The sequence below is a fragment of the Narcine bancroftii genome, chromosome 3 (genome assembly GCF_036971445.1).
Source record: "Narcine bancroftii isolate sNarBan1 chromosome 3, sNarBan1.hap1, whole genome shotgun sequence".
NCBI classification, from domain to species: domain Eukaryota; kingdom Metazoa; phylum Chordata; class Chondrichthyes; order Torpediniformes; family Narcinidae; genus Narcine; species Narcine bancroftii.
In genome coordinates, this window is record NC_091471.1 from 270,248,545 (window position 1) to 270,268,984 (window position 20,440).

The window sequence follows — 20,440 nt, forward strand, 5'->3', positions numbered from 1 at the left end:
ATTTTTGGACATTTTTCAATTTGAGTTTACCCTCACATCTCCTCATCCCAGTCTCGACTGATAAAACTCTCACTCTAGTAATTCCATTCAAACTTCAATAAACCTTTGTAAGCACTAAAATGTACAAGCCTAATTTAATCATATTTCCTCCTAATTTATCCAGTAAAGGGGAGGTAAATCCTAGGTTAATCTCAGAGCGCCCCATTAAAAAAAAACCCAACACATCACCTCTCACGAGTGGGCACATCAAGTTCTGCATCCAAGTTATCGAGGTCCCATAATTCTGACAACATTGTTCTGTTGCCTCCGCATTATCAGATGATTCCATACAAACAAGACACAAGGCAAGATGGACAGCGCCGTCCTGATGTGACAGTTAAACTTAGGACATGTGAATATTGATGAGACCATTATTTCAGAAATGGGGTGAGGGTCTCACTCTTACCTCCATAGAATGGCAGCCACTGCTGGATCACCATGTTCCTTTGGATTGGTTTGTTGTTAAAAAGTGAGCATTGAAACTTTCGGAGATCAATTGACCCTGGAGGGCATTCCTGCGAAAATTTTGTCAAAGTACAAGTCACCTGAAGAAAACTTGGTGCTGGTCACAAAATGGAAAAATAAAAATAACATGTATACAGTAAGATAATAACAGTTGATTAATTGGACTAGCATCCATTGATTCTCAGACATCAAGACACACCTTGTCAGCCATGGAATTTAAATTCAAGTAATTAAATAAACTTGAAAAAGGATTAAGCCAGACTCAGAGAGTCACCATGTTTCTTTCAGGGATGGAAATTGCATAGTTTGAGTTGTTTGTGAATTCATATGCATCAATGAATTGAAATTAGTCAATTAATCCTTCAGTTCCTTGGCAATTAGAAAGGACAGTTAAACTTGATGAGCAACATCCACATCCTGTGACAAACCAGTACTTGTATTGCACCTTTAAATGTAGAAAAACACCCTCAAAGCAAATCATTTGACGGAAGGAATGTTAAGGCTAGGGAAGGTGACTAATGGATCGACTGAGGTTTAAGTTTAGTCTCAACACAAAAGTGAGTTAGATGAGGGAAGCAAAAAAAAAAATAGAGATTGGATGAAGGCATTGTGGCCATTGATGGGGCAAAGTGAGGGAGAATTACCCAAAAGCAATGCCAGAGAAACTAAGAATCAAGGGAGTGATAAGTGTTACAGATATACAAAGGTATGAGTTCTGGAGGGATTTAGAACCAAGGATGTAAACTTTAATTTTAAAGAGTAAGTGATTAGGGAAATAACAATGGTGCTGAGTGCTGGGTGACCAAAAGCAGGGTGGGATATAATACAGAGAATAGGCCTAGAGAGGAGTTTTCTGGTATATAGTAAACAGAGTTTAGGAAGCTGTTCAGAGCAGCATTGGAATGGTTGGGACACAGATGGGATGGATGGGATTTTTAGCAATAAATGTGCTGAGGAAGAGGTGGAGGGGAGTAAAAATCTGGATATTAAAGCCTAGCTCTGCACAAAAGTGGTGTAAAGCCAGGACCATGACTGGATGGAAGATAAAGTTAATGGAAAAGATGAAGCAATTCAGATGTGTTCAACTCTGCTCCCCAAAACTGCATTGAGAGGAGTCACCTTTCAACCTGAAATGGGATGATGGACAGACAATCTAGCAGAACAGAGATGGGAGTGGAAGAGGTGGGGAAATGGTTGACCTGGGTTTTATCAGTGTTGACATTTTTAAATAATATTGTTGATGAGAATAGATCCTTATTGACTCTGGAGGTGATTATGAGTTAGAAAAGGCCTAATTTCTATGAATAAGCAGCTGAATGAAAGGAATTGAAATGGATAAAATGTTTGTCAAGAATAGATTAATAGGAATGGATAAATAATTGAGATAAATAAATTGGAGCAAGCTTTTTGGAAAAACTTCCAGTAAAAAATATACTCACCTGAACATTACACACTCTGTACTGTCTCTGATCACCTTGACAATCCTCTGTATTGGCATATCTGAAAGTTGAAAGCAAATACATTGTGCATCTCATTCATTCTATGGAAGAGAAAGTCACGACCCTGTTACAAAGTCAAGCTTCCAATTTTGGGTAGTTGTGTGTCAAATTCTCTCCCAACAGTCTTCTCAAATAGGGGATTAATGGTAGAAAGGTGGCAAACAAAATTAGAGCTGGCATCCGACATCTTTTATGATACTTTACAAGAATTACATCAAAAATAAAATTTGACCAAAATGTATGTTTCCCTAATTCTGTCTGATGATGCTGAGACTGCAGTTCGTTTACTAACCAGCTGGGAAAAAGACCAAGTTTACAAGTAATACATTCCAGTTGAGAAGTCACGAAGCATAGCTAAAAGAAAAGTGAGGATTGTGAGAGATAAGTAAAACTGATATAAAATATGAAAATGAGGAAACTAGTATCGATATATGTGTAATGAATAAAGCCAGTATGAATAGGATAAGAATAGATATTAGAATGTAGGAAGTAGAGTTAGTCTGAATAAGATAAAGGTCTTCTAGCCTTAGACAGAATCAGCAAGTTCTGCATATAAGGTGGTAGCCCTGAGAGTCGGGAAGGTGTGAATTAGAACAAAGGCAGGTTTGTGAATAAGGACAATGAGGATAATGACATGATGGGACACTGACAGGATACCCCCTGGTCCTCCAAGTTCACAGAAACAGCATGTAGGCAGACAGGATTGCCTAATGCCAAACTCATCCAGGAGGCAGAAGAATGTAAGGGGGAGGGTACTTCTATACTGAAATAAACTGTATAAAAGTTGGGTGAGCCCCAGTGTGTGTGTGTATTCCCAGGGTAAGGGAAAGCACCCAAATTTGCATTGTTGTACAATAAATGTTCTTTGTTCTCAAAAAAAAATTGACATTGAACCCTGAAAGTTATAATTACAGAACTGCAAACATTTTACCAATGATTTGGGTTTCAATGACGGCCTTGAAGGAGGGATGATAGGAAGGTGGCCATCTTTATGGAGGGAATTCCAGAGCTGAGTGTTTTGGCAGCTGAGGATGCCGCTTCCAGCAATGACCATTGGAAGTCAAGGATGTGGAGGAAGCTAAAATTGAAGGAATGCTGAGATCTTGGAAGGTTTCAGGATTGGGAAGGCTTCAGAGATGGGTAACCCTGTGTAATCGTGAACTCAAAATGTATACTCAATTTGCAGTGATTTAGAATCCTCGTCAAAATTTAATTGTTGCAAAATTTGCCTCAAAGGAGAGACACCGAATGCTCTGGCATCACGGAGTGCTAGGGAACTAAAGCAAGACATCAGAGGTGATGGTTCACACAGAACCTAGAAACCTTGGGTATGGGGGATGGAGGTGTATAATGATTGTAGAATTGAAGGGCTTTGAAAATGTGATGATTTATTCCTGTTCTAGAAACTCAATCTATGTCAATACCCTGTGAACATTTTGTCAATTTTGGGAACAGTTCAATTCAGGATCATCCTTCTGGTTCTACATTTCTCCTTACAAAAAAAATCACAGGGAATTATTTTTGCAGCTGTTATTTGAAGGAAACAATATGTACAATTTGAGTTCTCAAATTATTTTCTAAAACCAGGGAATTCATCACTGGGAATTCCTCTGGGGAGTAACAAAGTGGATAATTTAAGTTCATTCTTTTGATTATAATTCCACAATGTTTTAAGCCAAATTTAACCCAATAGTTTGAGCTTTGTCCTGACTTTATTATGCAAAAACCCTAGAGACAGGAAAATGCCAGAGTTGTGTTTGGGTTGATGTATTAAAACTTTGAGGGCTTATTTTCCAGTCATCTTGGTCTTCCCAAAGGTAGACTTGCAGTCAACTACATGGACACCAGTCTTTTAGCTTCCTTGATAATCCTGGGAACACTTTCCCCTCCAAACAAATGAAACACCGTCTTGCCTGCGAATGGGGTGTTCTTGCGACTAGCAAGGCTGATAATCTGTAACAGCCTGCTTATTCGACTGCTCGATAACTTCCTCCCACTCTCTCCATCGCCAGTGCACAGCATTACATACGTGAGAGAGACACTACCTGTCATTCCCTTCCAAATTCCATGGCATGGAGATAGATTGACTCTGGGTTCAAATCCTGGAACTCCCAACCCAACAACCCCGTGAATTACTGTGGGGGCTGAAGGTGTTTCCTCAAAGGTTCACCACAACCTCTCAAGGATATCAAAGAGGTAAATAATACTCATCTTACAAATGGTAACATCCCAAGAAATACTTTTCAATATCTATACTGAATGTGATGAAAATAATCTATCTGAACATCTCATCAGACCTAGGAGCAGAAATAGGCCATTCAGCCCATCGTGTCTGTCCTGCCATTTAATCACAAGTTGATCCACTTTCTCACTCAGTCCCACTGCCTGGCCTTCTCCCCATAACCTTTGATGCATTAGCTAATCAAGAATCTATCAATCACTGCCTTAAACACATCCAATGACCCACCTCCACAACTGCTGGTGGCAACAAATTCCATAGATTCACCACCCTCTGGTCAAAGAAATTTCTCTGCAACTCTATTCTAAGAGGACATCCTTCAATCCTGAAGTTGTGCCTTCTTGACCTAGACTCTTCCACCATGGGAAACAACCTTTCTACATCTACTCTGTCCACGCCTTTCACATTCAAAATGATCCCCCTAGATGAGTACAGGCTGTCAAATGCTTCTCTTATGATGACCTGGAATCATCCTTGTGAACCCCAATTTCTCCTAAATCAAATCGTCAATTCTATTAATACATCTGAAAATCCAACTTGCTTATGAAGTTTAAAACTACTTTATAAAACCCAGCAAGACAAGAACAGAGAATAATGTAAGAATAATGCTCTGAGAATGGGATATAGGAAAGCATAAACAAAGGAGAAGTGCAGTGGTTCTCAACCTTTTTCTTTCCTCTCACATACTACTTTAAGTAATCCCTAAGCCATCGGTGCTCTGTGATTAGTAAGGAATCGCTTAAGGTGGTATGTGGGGCAAATAAAAAGTTTGAAAACCACTATTTTAATTGTACCTAATTGACTTGTTATATACAAGGTTTCCATAACTCCAAAGGAACTGGGCCAATGACAATTTTTCTCAAGCAAAATATTTCGGTAACAATTGGGTTTAGAGCAGTGATTCTCAACCTTCCCTTCCCACTTACATCCCACCTTAAGCAACCCCTTACTAATCACAGAGCACCGAGGGCTTAGGGATTATTTAACATGGAGTGGAAAGAAAAAGGTTGAGAACCACTGGATTAGTACCTGAGGAAGATAGCAAAGAAATGTTTCACACTAAGTGCTCAGATTCGAGACTTTATTGTGGCAGCTAAGAAGATTAAAAGATATGGAGAAGTTAGCTCTAATGGCTGTGGTAGCAGTAACACAGAACTGTCTTCAAGGAGTTAATACCAAAGAAATCTTGATTTTGAAGATTAATAGGTGATTGAAAATAATGAATGATTTTAAACAAAATTAGTGCAGAGAGGCCATTCCATATTGTGCAGGAATCTAGAATGAAGCATGCAATCTTAGAACCTGAAGCTGAGTTATTTAGGAGTGAAATTAGGGAGCATTGTTCTGACGTGGACATTTACCCCCCTCCATAAATCTTCGTCCGCGAAGCCAAGCCAAAGAGAGAGAAGAGACATTAAAACACAGTTATTAAACTATGTGCTGTTTTAATCCTTTCTTCATTAAAAAGACAAACATCCTTTAACTTTAAACAAATTGTAAAAATATTGCATTGTTTCTCTCTCACATACACCCAGTTCAAAACACACCAATTTAAAAAAGACTCCCTTTATAATTTAAAAAATATATATATTTGAGTTCTGATTTTTTAATTCATTTTACGTCAGTAAAAAAATTAATCTTTATTGAGATTATCAAAGAAGGAATACTTCATTGGAATATTACCCCCAATGCATTATCATGTCCACATTTCCATTGCTGTAGTAGACAATTTCAACCACCAGAGGTCAATGTAGCGAGCTCCTTGGCAAACACTCCAGTCGTTGCCCCAGGGGGCATTGGACAATGCAATGGAGAAAATGCCAATGCTGTTGAGCTCCAACGTAGTAGCAAGAAACCTACACAATGGAGATAAAAGTTCTGGCTACGTACCTCAGGCAGCGCCTATTCCGGAAGGATGCACCCCCTCCACAAGTGCCAGAGCAAACACTCCAGCTTCCCCATGCTGACCATTCACTGATCCAGGCCTGTCGCCGTTGCCGGGGCTTGTTCACCCACTGAGATCGCCTTAGCTTCTGGTTTGCAGCCTACTTGTAGAAATAAGCATGAATAAAATTGCCGAGTCAGTCAATCCGTCCAACATATTTTCAAAGGAGTAAAACACCAAAGTCTGCAAAACTGTAGTTGAAGTTTAAAAAAAAACCCCACAATGCTGGAGAAAATCAGCAGGCCAAAGATAACGATACATATCCAACGTTTCAGGCTTGAGTCCTTCATCAAGGTGTGAAGAAATAATGTAGGCAGTCACCTGAACAAACTGGTGGTGGGGGGAAGGGCCAAGGGGAGGAGCATAGTCCCACAGGTAGCAGGTAATAGGTGGATAAGGGGCGGGAGGGCAAACGGGGAAGGGGGGATGGCTCTGTGATGAGGGAAGAGGGTGGACAGCTGGAGGAAAGAAGACAGAGGGATGGGGAAGAGAGGGAGAATAGGGTAGGCTAGCAGAAAGCAGAGAAGTTGATGTTGATGACATCTGGTTGAAGAGTCCCCTCCTCCAATTGTTTTCAAATCCATTGCCACAGCATGGTTGGAGAATCTACAGTGACTTTTCAGATGAATATTTATTAAAAAGCCATGAGTAGAATCAGGCAGACTTTAACATTTTTCTTTGCATCGAGGCCAGATGGAGTACAAGGTGGTTGTGGAATAAACTGCAGAAGAAAACCATCTGCCCCAATGTACCTGTGTGAAAGGTTTGATCCCACTTCTGTCCTCACAGCACACCCTTCAAGTATCCAATTCCATTTTGAAAGATACTCTTGAATCTTTCAGGCAACATATTCTGAGTATATTCCAACTCACTGCATAAAGAAAAATGAATTTCATCTCTGTAATTGTCAAAATCATACTATCACAGGATGGAAATACTGTAGGCTCATTTGTTGTGACAAACAAACACTAATTTTTTCAAATCCAATTTTATTGCTCCAACATTCTCATTGACCCCTTTCATGGGGAGGGTGATTTACCGTGGGCAATTAATAAGTCTTTGGAATTAGGAACTATAGTCCCAAGAAGAATCCCGTGCAGTCGGAGGAAGAACATACAAGTTCCACGTGGACACACTGGAGGTTAGGAGTGAACCAGGGACACTGGATCTGTGAGACCCAGCTGTACTGCTTGAGTAAAGGATTCAATGGCAGATAGGCTTGGAACTGGCAAAAGTTGCTGGTCCTTGTATTGGAGCGGACAAGTCATCAGTGCCTCAGCTCAGGGACAAATAATTATCCTGTTAACAAGGAGAGCTGAACTCCTGGTGATTCTAACTTTTGAAATTGTGCTCATTTTAACAGGCTAGGTTTAAATTAGGATACCCGTTTTGCTTTTCTTCCTCTCCTGAGACCTCACACAATGATACCTCACCCACACACTGATTTGGAGACTTAAGGGTTGACGCAGGATTGTGAACAATGAGATTCTGGAGGAACTCAGCAGGTCATGAATAGAAGTGGACAGTCAACGTTTCAGGTCAGGATTATTATTGAGACTCAGCATTTGTAGTTTTTGTATTTCTCGTACATCAGTTTTGAATTTATCATAAAATGAGCCTTTCATATATCCTGCATTCCCTTATGACATGATTCACCTACAAGTCATGTGAAATGGATCTTTAACATGCTACATTGCACTCCATGATTTAACACCAGACATCAATAAAATATGACACAAGCAGCTTCCATATACACATCGAAGGGGTGAAACAGAAGTCTATCTGGTTTATACAGGTGTCAATCATCTTCCCAACTGCATTCTTTGTAAAAGGAACATGTCTCCTTCATTCTTTCCCTTATCATTTCAGATTGTCCTTTCAGTGCCACAAATAACTTTGTTGGAGTCCAGAAACTGTTTACATTTTAGTGCAAAATTTCAAGCATCCCATCCAGCTTGATTACATCTGCTTTGGAGCTTTCTGCATCTTCAGGTCCAGTCAATGACAAAATGCTTTTACTGTCTTGGATGGGATACTAAACCAAGGCCCTGTCTATTCTCTTTTTTTTTAATATATTTTTTATTTTTCACACTATAAACCACATTAATCAAGATACATACATTTTTCTTTTCAAATATATACAGTGTTGTTTTCTCCCCCCCACCTCCCTCTTCCGCTCCCACCCTCCCTACCTCCCCTCCCATTCATTTAAAGTTCAGAATCTAAGATACATTTAACCCGTCAAACAATGTTGTCACTCAATAAAAAATAAACAAGAAATTCCACTGAGTCAATTCTTTTCATTTCCTTCTCCTTCTGTCATTTTAGGTGGTAGATGTCCCCGGTAGGTTTTCTCTATTGTGTTTCATGTATCGCTCCCATATTTGTTCAAATATTGTAATATTATTTCTTAAATTATATATTACTTTTTCTAGTAGAATACATTTATTCATTCTGTTACTTAAGAGGAAAATCTCTGGGTTTTTTGGTATATTGCTTTTTGTGATTTTATTTAATATCTGGTTTAGATCTTACCAAAATTTTTTCACTTTTTCACATGTCCAAATTGCATGAATTGTTGTTCCCATTTCCCTTTTACAGCGAAAACATCTGTCAGATACTGTTGGGTCCCATTTATTTAACTTTTGAGGTGTAATGTATAGCCTGTGTATCCAGTTATATTGTATCATACATAACCTCGTGTTTATTGTATTTCTCATAGTTCCAGAGCATAACTTCTTCCATGCTTCCTTCTTTATCTTTATGTTTAAATCTTGTTCCCATTTTTGTTTAGTTTTACCATTTGTTTCCTCATTCTCCTTTTCTTGCAGTTTAATATACATATTTGTTATAAATCTTTTGATTATCATTGTGTCTGTAATCACATATTCAAAATTACTTCCCTCTGGTAACCTCATACTGCTTCCTAATTTGTCCATCAAGTAGGATTTCAGTTGGTAGTATGCCAACACTGTATCTTGAGTTATATTATATTTATCCTTCATTTGTTCAAAGGATAGTAATTTATTTCCTGAAAAGCAATTTTCTATTCTTTTCATCCCTTTTTTCTCCCATTCTCTAAAGGAAAGGTTATCTATTGTAAAAGGGATTAACTGATTTTGCATCAGTATTAGTTTTGATAATTGGTAATTTGTTTTATTCCTTTCTACATGAATCTTCTTCTAAATATTGAGCAGATGATGTAATACTGGAGAATTCCTACGTTGTACCAATTTTTCATCCCATTTATATAATATATGTTCAGGTATCTTCTCCCCTATTTTATCTAGTTCTAATCTAGTCCAATCTGGCTTTTCCCTTGTTTGATAAAAATCTGATAGTTATCTTAATTGTGCGGCTCTATAATAATTTTTAAAGTTTGGCAGTTGTAAGCCTCCTTGTTTATACCATTCTGTTAATTTATCTAGTGCTATCCTCGGTTTCCCCCCTTTCCATAAAAATTTCCTTATTATTTTCTTTAACTCCTTGAAGAATTTCTCCGTCAAGTGTATTGGCAATGCCTGAAATAGGTATTGTATCCTTGGGAAAATGTTCATTTTAATACAGTTTATCCTTCCTATTAGTGTTAGTGGTAAGTCTTTCCAATGCTCTAAGTCATCCTGTAATTTTTTCATTAATGGATAATAATTGAGTTTATATAAAAGGCCGAGGTTTTTATTTATTTGTATACCTAGGTATCGTATTGCTTGCATTTGCCATCTGAATGGTGATTCTTTCTTAAATTTTGAGAAATCCGCATTATTCATTGGCATTGCTTCACTTTTATTTGCATTAATCTTGTAACCCGACACTTCTCCATATTCCTTCAATTTCTTATGCAATTCTTTTATTGATATTTCTTGTTCTGTTAAGTATACTATAACGTCATCTGCAAATAAACTGATTTTATATTCCTTGTCTTTTATTTTTATCCCTTTTATTTTATTTTCTGTTCTTATCAATTCTGCTAGTGGTTCTATAGCTAACGCGAACAATAAGGGTGATAGTGGGCATCCCTGCCTTGTTGATCTGCTTAAATTAAATTGCTTTGATATATATCCATTTACTGTCACTTTCGCCAATGGCCCCTTATATAATGCTTTAATCCAATTAATATACTTCTCTGGTAAACTGAATTTTTGTAATACTTTGAATAAATAATTCCATTCTACTCTGTCAAAGGCCTTCTCTGCGTCTAAAGCAACTGCTACTGTTGGAGCTTTATTTCCTTGTACTGCATGAATTAAGTTAATAAATTTACAAATATTGTCTGTTGTTCGTCTTTTTTTAATAAATCCAGTTTGGTCTAGATTTACTATTTTTGGTACATAGTCGGCTAATCTGTTTGCTAATAGTTTAGCTATTATCTTATAATCTGTGTTAAGTAAAGATATTGGTCTATATGACGCTGGTGCGAGTGGATCTTTCCCTGTCTTTGGTATTACTGTAATTATTGCTGTTTTGCATGAATCTGGTAAGCTTTGTGTTTTATCAATCTGGTTGATTACTTCCAGGAGGGGAGGAATTAATAAATCTTTAAATGTTTTATAGAATTCTATGGGGAATCCATCCTCTCCTGGTGTTTTATTATTTGGTAGTTTTTTTATTATCTCTTGTATTTCTACTATTTCAAATGGTTCTGTTAATTTATTTTGTTCCTCTATTTGTAATTTTGGTAGTTCAATTTTAGTTAAAAATTCATCTATTTTGACTTCTTTCCCTTCGTTTTCAGTTTGGTATAATTGTTCGTAGAATTCTCTGAAGTTTTCGTTAATCTCCGTTGTATTATATGTGATTTGTTTGTCTTTCTTCCTTGATGCCAATACCATTCTCTTAGTTTGTTCTGTCTTAAGCTGCCATGCTAGAAATTTGTGCGTTTTTTCTCCTAGTTCATAATATTTCTGTTTTGTCTTCATTATGTTCTTCTCCACCTTATATGTTTGTAGTGTTTCATATTTTATTTTTTTATCTGTCAATTCTCTTTTAATTGTGTCTTCCTTCATTGCTAATTCTTTTTCTATATTTGCTATTTCCCTTTCCAACTGCTCTGTTTCCTGATTGTAGTCCTTCTTCATCTTGGTTACATAACTTATTATTTGCCCTCTGATGAACGCTTTCATTGTGTCCCATAGTATAAACTTATCTTTCATTGATTCCGTATTTATTTCAAAGTACATTTTAATTTGTCTTTCAATGAATTCTCTAAAATCCTGCCTTTTAAGTAGCATGGAGTTTAATCTCCATCTATACATTCTTGGAGGAATATCCTCTAACTCTATTGTCAATATTAAGGGTGAGTGGTCTGATAATATTCTAGCTTTATATTCTGTTTTTCTTACTCTGTCTTGCATACGAGCTGATAACAGGAATAGGTCTATCCTTGAGTATGTTTTGTGTCTTCCCGAATAATATGAATATTCCTTTTCCTTTGGGTGTTGTTTCCTCCATATATCCAAAAGTTGCATTTCTTGCATCGATTTAATTATAAATTTGGTTACTTTGTTCTTTCTGTTAATTTTTTCCCCAGTTTTATCCATGTTTGAATCCAAATTAAGGTTGAAATCCCCTCCTATTAGTATGTTCCCTTGCGTGTCTGCTATCTTCAAAAAAAAATCTTGCATAAATTTTTGATCTTCTTCGTTAGGTGAATATACATTGAGTAAATTCCAAAACTCCGAAAATATCTGACATTTTATCATTACATATCTCCCTGCTGGATCTATTATTTCCTCTTCTATTTTAATTGGTACATTTTTACTGATTAATATAGCTATTCCTCTAGCTTTTGAATTATATGACGCTGCTGTTACATGTCCTACCCAATCTCTCTTTAATTTCTTGTGCTCCATTTCAGTTAAATGTGTCTCTTATCAGTTTTTTTCTTTTTTCAGTAAATTTAGCAGTTTCTTCCTTTTGATTTGGTTATGTATTCCGTTAATATTTAAAGTCATATATTTCAATGTAGCCATTTCATACTTTGTTTATCTTTCCTTTCCATTTCCTCATCATCACCTTTCCTTCTTATCCATTTCTGCTTTCTTGTTTTGAACACTTTATAAGACAACATTTCTAAAACATCAAACATTTTCCTTATTCTCCTATCTAAAATTTCTTTAACCCCACTATCCCCTCCCCTTCCTGAGTTGCCCTTTATCCCTTGTCAGGCAACCACATCTCCCCTCTCCATTTGGATTTGCGAATTCACTCGCAAGCGTCAACTGATTTCACAGTGACCGTAACTCCTCCCCACCCAGCCCCCCCAGAAAAGATTTCAATTTTCATATATAACAAAGGTCACTCTCTTATTTCCCTCCTTACTTCCTCTCTTCCCTTTCTTTCCCTTATTAATTCTTATCTATACTCTATATATTTTCCTTTAAATACGGCTATACTCATGTACACACATATATACATACACACACACACATATATATATATATATATATATATATATATATATACACCCATATACACTCATACATATAGTTCGTGGTCATTTTTACTCTCGTTACATGGTCTTCATCTCTCTGCCTGTTTTGTAGTTGTTCTGCAAATTTTCGTGCTTCCTCCGGATCCGAGAATAGTCAGTTTTGCTGCCCTGGAATAACTATTTTAAGTACCGCTGGGTGCTTTAGCATAAATTTATATCCTTTTTTCCATAGGATCACTTTTGCTGTATTAAACTCCTTTCTCTTCTTCAGGAGTTCAAAACTTATGTCTGGATAGGAAAAAAAAATTTGACCTTTGTATTCCAGTGGCTTTTTGTCTTCTCTTATTTTCTTCATTGCTTTCTCCAATATATTTTCTCTTGTTGTATATCTTAGGAATTTTACTAAAATGGATCTTGGTTTTTGTTGTGGCTGTGGTTTCGGGGCTAATGTTCTATGTGCCCTTTCTATTTCCATTTCTTCCTGTAATTCTGGTCTTCCTAGGACCCTGGGGATCCAATCTTTTATAAATTCTCTCATATTCTTGCCTTCTTCATCTTCCTTAAGGCCCACTATCTTTATATTATTTCTTCTATTATAATTTTCCATTATATCTATCTTCTGAGCTAACAGCTCCTGTGTCTCTTTAACTTTTTTATTAGATTCTTCTAATTTCTTTTTTAAGTCCTCTACTTCCATTTCTACAGCTGTTTCTCGTTCTTCCACCTTGTCCACGCTTTTTCCTATATCCGACATGACCATCTCTAATCTATTCATTCTTTTTTCTGTACTTTTAATTCTTCTTTTTATTTCACTAAATTCTTGTGATTGCCATTCTTTTACTGATTCCATATATTCTTTAAAAAAAATCCATTGTCTTGCCTTTCCCTTCTTCTTCCATTTCTCTATGTTCTTCTTCTTCCTCTAGGTTGGTCATCTGTTGTTTCCTTGTTTTCTTTTTACTCTCTTCTTTCTTGTTCTCGTTGTTTTCTATGTTTTCTTCCTGTTGTTGTGTTGCAGCTGTCATTCTCAGCTGTGGAGATCGACTCCTCAGCTGGTCCCCCCTCCCGTCAGTGTTTTTTTTGTCATGCGCATCGCGCATGCGCGGCTCCTCGCGCATGCGCGGTTGCGCAATTTTACTTGGCTCCGCGAGCCATTTTTGTAGTCCGAAGCTCGGGACTTCGACTGACCTGAGGGAGCGGGCTTCTCTCTCCGCGGCGGGCCTCCTCGGACAGGTAAGGCCTTCACCTTCTTCTTCCGACGTTCTTTCTTCTTCTCTTCTTCCCGTTGCTTTCGACTTTTCTTTCTTCGCTGCTATTTTCTTCCCACCTTTACTTTCACTTTATTTTAATTTTTGTGCTTGTGCCTTTGTGTTTTGTGTGTTTTTTTTAAACTTTTCCGGAGAGGGCTGGAGTTCCCCGACCGGCCACAACTCCATCACGTGACTCCTCCCGCCCTGTCTATTCTCTTGAGTGGATGTAAAGAATTGGGATAGCATTTTGATTTCAGATGCGGGAAATTATATTCAGTGTCCCAGCCAATGTTTATCTCTCATTCAACATCACTGAAAAACAGAATAGTGTAAACCCCTGGTATATGGGGACTGGTTGATGCTGGATAAGAGAGTTTTCTGATCACTTGAGACTCACTCTTACAATGTCTAACTAATACACGTGCATTTAGATTAAATAGTTTAAAGAAAAAATTACTAGAATGTACTTATACTGAACAAACTTCACTTGCATGAATATATAAACCTTAGAGCAATTTATTTTCAGTCACACTCTTTGAAAACATTTAACCGTAGCTGCATCTGCAGGTTCCTCCCCATCCATGGAGCTTCCTAAGTGATGAATAATGACGTTATAGATAATTAACCAACCCCTCCCCCAAGTTTACAGATAAAGCCTCTGACCAGGACAACTCTTATAGCTGCTTATTAAGGAGACCCATTAAGAGAGTCACCTCAATGGCGAGCGGCATCAGCTCTTCATTCTGGGCGACGCCATTGCTGTTTCACACAACTTTATTCAAACAGCCGCTACGAGCAAATCACCAACCAAGGCCCTCCCTCCGCTGGCTGGATATTTGCTTCTACAACCACCAAATATTTGTGTTACTTCAATGAACATTTACTTTTACAATTTTAAACTTTTATTTATTTTTAAGAATATTTATTTATTTATTTTCCTTGCTTGCTTTTTTTTGCCAATTGCTTAAATTCCAGATCACAGGGGTTTTACTGTAGTCGCTCATTATTTCTCAACTGTCTATCAGACCCTGCTGTGTAAAAGTCAGCTGCTGTGTTTCCCACATTTCCTCGGAAAGCGAAGTAAAACATGGTGTAAAAACAAAGGAATAAAATCCAAATCACATCACAGGTGTGTTGCCATATAAAAATCAACTGCCAGAACATATACAAGCCAGATAACCAAAGGTTGCCAGGAATGACTTACAGGAGGCTGAGAGGGTGACGATTTGCAGGAAACTCCAGGGCCTGGCGGCTAGCCAACTGAAGACAGTGCCACCAATTCAGCTATGAATAAAAGCCTCCGCCTGCAAATTGTTTGCAGACTTTCCTGTTTCACTCCTGGAAGTTGTTTTCTGAGTTTAATGACATCAAGTGTGCGTATCTCCACTGTGCTCAAAATATTGGCAAATTTCAGTTTATTGATCCAGTTTAATTCAGTCACACAGCATGAAAACAGGCCCTTCACTCCAATAAGTCTGTGCCCAAACATCAACGGTAGTCCAATCCTGTTATTCTCCCAGCAACCCATCAATTCCTCCCAGATTCTACCAGTTTCCCCATACAAAACGGACCACTTAAACAACCTCTGGGATGCCAGAGCATCTGGAGAAAACCCATGCAACTACAAACTCCTCACAGACAGGATCGGAGCTTGCGGTTGAACTTAGGTGGTGAGGCATCAGCTGCATCACTGCATTGCCCAAGATTAGGGCTCTCAGATTTGTAATGATTTATTTCAAATCAGCATTCAGAATGCTTCCAGTTTAGAATAACAGTTGAATATAACAGCTGGAGGTAAAATTGACTCAGAGTGCCTTCACTCCTATAGCAGGCGATGATTACTCCCCGAGGATCGCTGCTTCTTGCATGTTTAGACTGCATTGATATATTAGGAGACAAGCCTCTCCCAGCACCTACAGCAGTTCAAACGTCCTCATTTAAATTCCAGGAGCAAATACTTAAGTGTGGATTAACACATACACATCACCAGTAAGGCCTGCAATCAATTCCCATTTCTAACTGCTGTTGAACTAATAGCTGCAATGTGTTAAACAAGAGCCTGGTCTCAGAGGTATAAATGTCAGACCCAGTAATGGGAGCAAGAATCTTTCCCTAAAATGGTCAAAATTCACCATTGTAAGTTTTTATTCTATATTTATCAACTTCATTGCATTTTTGTTCTATTTATGGGTGGAAGGTAGAGGAGATTGTTGAGCAAGTTTATATAGGTCAGCACAACATTGTGGGCTGAAGGCCCTGTAATTGGTTGTAATGTTCTAAGGGTACCAGCTGCTGCGATGGGATTAAAACGTGTTTTTGGATCAGTCCAAGCCTTGGGAAATTATCTGCCTGCTGGCACAAGATCCATGCTGCTCTACACTTAATAGAATGTTTTTAAATAATCTTTAGAATTGAGATCAGGTTTCACTTGGCATTTGACGAACTGACTGTCCTGATGCCATTGTTCGCCATTATCTTCACACCTACCTGCCCAAGACAAGCAGCTGTGGGCAATTCTTCGAATGTTCAGCAGCACGACATTGTTCAGGTTGAACTAAGCCTTGATTTCCACCTTAAATGCCAACAGGATTTATTGGAATGGCCACATGAAGCAGAAACATTCTAACTACTCTCTTCTATCACGAAGCACAAAATAGTGAGCGAACCACCCACAATTTGCACGGGATCCATCAAATAAACCCACAGTAACCGGCGGCTGTTTGGCCTGAAGATAATTGGTTGTTTCTCTGGAAGACTTGGCTGTTGCTTTTGTGGTTTCTAACTGTTCTGCCACTATCCTTGGATGTTTAGATTCTATATTGTAATTTGTGGTCTGTTGCTGGATATTGAGCTGGATTGCTGGGAAAAAGACAGTCTGATGGGGAGCCAAGTAACAGTTTAAAGACAGGCGCAGGTCAGATAAAAGGGATCCTGAATTGAGGGGCTGAAATCAGACAACCGAGGGGAGAATGCTGATTTGGTGCTCAGCACCACATAAGGGTGTATCAGCAGGGGCTGGAAAATTGCAGGATATTTGCAGGTCTAATTTAAACTTGTTTTCTTCTCAGGATGTGGGAAACTTTGGAGAGGCTGCAGGCAATTCCCATCCCTTGTGGAGAGGAGGGACTGGCTCACTAAGACTTGATCTGAAACTCACTCAGGCCAGGCAAGCTATGTACAAGTCACTGTTACCTTACTGTATAGTCATGTAAAAGTTGAATTTTACAGACCAAATTTTAGTATTAAATTTAGAGGGTCGACTATTATATGGATACTACCTTTAAGGTGCTGTAATTCACACTAAAATCAAAAATATCATATCAGTAGCAGAAGTTCAAATGATCTCCAGATGAATAAAGAACAAAAACACAATGATTGAAAGTAATAATTCAGAGTCTGTCATCAAAACGCACATCCTACCACGGGGGAGAATTGGGACCGTGGTAGGTATTTGCATGGGCAGAGGTGTTGGGAGTTCCAATCGCGGGTAGCCCCAGCTGAGGCGAAAATCTGTGTTAGATACGTCAGGAGATCTGATGGGCAACTGACTGGGGCCAAGGCTTTAGTCCACGTTTGAGGCATCGGGAGCTCCGATGAACAGGTGGCCGGGGTCGAAGCATGAGCCACCGTTAGATGCGTCTGGAGCTCCGATGGGTGGGCGGCAGGGGTCGAGCTAAGAGCCCACATTAGGCCTGTCGGGAGCTCCGATGTGTGGGCAACCAGGGCTAAGGTGAGAGATTAGGGTCGATCTTTACATGAGATATGGAAAATTCCCGATTTTTTGGGCCAAAAATAGAGGCTGCACGAGATCGACTTTTTATGTGGGTATATACTGTACTTTGTTCTCTTTTGCCTTGATCTTGGTTCTCCTTTTTAAATATTTTTGTCCTTTTACTAGTATTTATGTTTCTACAGTACTGAAGAAACTTTTCATCATAATCTTCCAGCCATTATAAATGGGATAGACTTAACTTCAAAAGGCAGTTGGCTTTCCAAATTTCCTTTCACTTCATAGGACCTCACAAAGCAGTTTCACCCAATCTTTCAGAAGCATTTATTGCAATTTAGAAAGTGCTGTGGTCAATTTTCACACAGCAAGCTCTCAAAAAAAAAATCAATATTAGGTAAGAATCAGGGAATTTTATTTTGAGTAATATTGGTTATAGGTTAAATATTACACAGAAGATTGGAATGACCTATCCCTTTCATGTCAGAGGATTGAGAGGGCCTCCTGAATATGGGAGGAGTAGGGTATGCATTTAATATGGGTCACCCAAGATTTTAGAATGGTTCTCATCTATCAAATGGCCTCCTGGGTTGAATTGGGGGTAAATAAACATACTTTTCCTGTCACAATCTGAACCTCATTGGTACTTTTCTGCTCTTCCCACATACCCTCCCAGTTCTGTACTACAAATATCTGCCAAATTCTGCCTCAAATATATTCAAAGACATGTCCGAGGATTCAAGATCCCAGAAGAAGTGTTATGTGGGGAAATTACATCATTTCATTTACTTGTTATGGAATTTGCCTCAGGATGCAAAGTTGACTCATGGAGGAAATGCCTGGTCAAATTTTCTGGAGTAAAGCAAGATGACAAGGAAATGGAAATTACTAATAACCGTGCTGGAAGAATCAACTCACTAATCTCAAAATTCTCAAATGAAAACATTATGAAATTGACTTTCTGACCAATGATACCTGGTTTATATTATTTCTCTTTGAGTGGTTTCCTTCCAGTCTCATTGTATGTTAAATTCACAGCAGAAAAAAATACAGAGGCCCCTTCCCTCTTAGGTATCCTGCCTTCTTCAAAGGCTTGGAGGTGAGCTGGAACACTCATGGACATCTCCATTCCTCTTCCTTTCTACCCTGCAGGTAAGCAACTAGACTCCAAAATAAAAATTACAGCAACATTTGAAATGTTTAACAGAGCAGGCAGCGCCGTGATGAAAGAACAGAGAGTTAAAAGGTTCATTCTTTCTAAGTACTTGCTGTATTTTCACACATCTGCATTTTTCTCTGTAGTCAGTCATCTCTGTTCTTTACATGTGAGGAGCAAGTTGCTGGTGATCGGAGGGAAACAGAAAGCAAAAACACGACGCTGGAGAAACTCTGCGAGTCAAGCAGTGCACTTTATATAGCAAAGATACATAACGAATGTTTGGGGCTTGATCCTTTTATCAAGTTATAAGGAAATGTAGGTAGGCACCTGAACAAAATAGTGAGGGGGCGTGGGAAGGGGCAGAAGCACACTCCCACAGATAAGAGGTAATAGATTGATCAGGGACAGAAACAGGGGGAGGGGCTCTGTGAATGCAGTGGGAAGGGGTAGAGAGCTGGAGGAAAAAAAGACAGAGGGATAGGGAAGCAAGGGGAAAGGGGAGTGGTCCAGCAAAAAGTGGAGAAGTTTTCTTATGCCATCTGATTGGAGAGGACCTAGATGGTCCTCCATGAGGTGTAGCTCCTCCAATTTACGGGTGGCCTACATGAGCGAGGCCATGGACAGAGAATCTGAGGCGAACTGTAAGAAATTAAAAAGATTGGGATTTTAGCAGATAGATAAAGGAAATAATTAGAGCAAAGAGAGTGCAGTAACGAATGGTTATAGTTGTGCATTAGAATGCTATGAAAATCATGTTACAGTTGCTTGATTTAGCATTCAAGTGATTTGCTTTACTTTCTCATCATTCATTACAATTGAATGCAAATACATTCATTATAAATCTCACGTAGAAAGCACAATTCTTGCTTAAGGGATGGTCATTATGAATTAGAAAGGTTTCCAGGTGTGTAGGCTGAATGCAGGCAAATGGGTAGATAACATGGTCAGCATGAGGAAATTAGGCTGAATGGCCTGTTCTCATACTGCAAAACTCTGACTATTCTATTTGAATTGGGGGGGGGGGGGAAGCTTGGAATAATCAGATAACTTCCATGATCCTACTCTTGTAATGTTGCACCTCATAGAGAGTGATGGTGAAATGAAGAGATTGCAGCCTAGATAGTAGAAGACGCGGTGAGACCATATAATAAGTGAGCGATAGATGAGAGAGACCAAACTGGGATTAAAAGGAGCAAAAACAATCTGCTGGACAGGGACTCAGTGGCTTGTGAACAGGGATCTCAGAGCTTCTCCACTCTGTTGTCTATTGGTGATGGGCGAGTCAGTGAGACTCAGAGGGAGTGATGGAATGGAGCAAACAGTCATACTTAGTGAATTCACTTGAGGGGAGCAAAATAAAGAGTCAAGGATGTCCATCTACAGCAGTGGTTCTCAACCTTTTTCTTTCCACTCACATCCCACTTTAAGTAATCCCTCTGCCATCAGTGCTCTGTGATTAGTAAAGGATTGCTTAAGGTGGTATGTGAGTAGGAAGGGAAGGTTGAGAACCACTGCTCTAGATGGTAATAAATGGAATAGAGGATCAATGGACTGACAGATGGAAAGGAGTGAATAGAACACAGCAGAGTGAAGTGAAACGCACACATCTGCAGACTCTACGATTGTAGTCAAAACACGGTAAATGCTGGAGGAACGCAGCAGGCATCGCAGCATCATCGGAAGTAAA

The 20,440-nt window shown here is 38.7% G+C and overlaps 1 protein-coding gene across 6 annotated transcripts in view; it reads right to left on the reverse strand.

Annotated features, from left to right (window-relative positions):
* adamtsl5 (ADAMTS like 5) overlaps positions 1-20,440 on the reverse strand; it is a 118,621-nt gene that overhangs the window by 37,503 nt on the left and 60,678 nt on the right. For all 6 annotated transcript variants that reach the window (XM_069928125.1, XM_069928126.1, XM_069928122.1 and 3 more), the window contains 3 exons: positions 6,133-6,287; positions 1,944-2,004; positions 446-554 (listed from right to left, as the gene is read on the reverse strand). In XM_069928125.1, the coding sequence (XP_069784226.1) occupies positions 446-554; positions 1,944-2,004; positions 6,133-6,287 (325 nt within the window). The remainder of the gene's footprint in view (positions 1-445; positions 555-1,943; positions 2,005-6,132; positions 6,288-20,440) is intronic.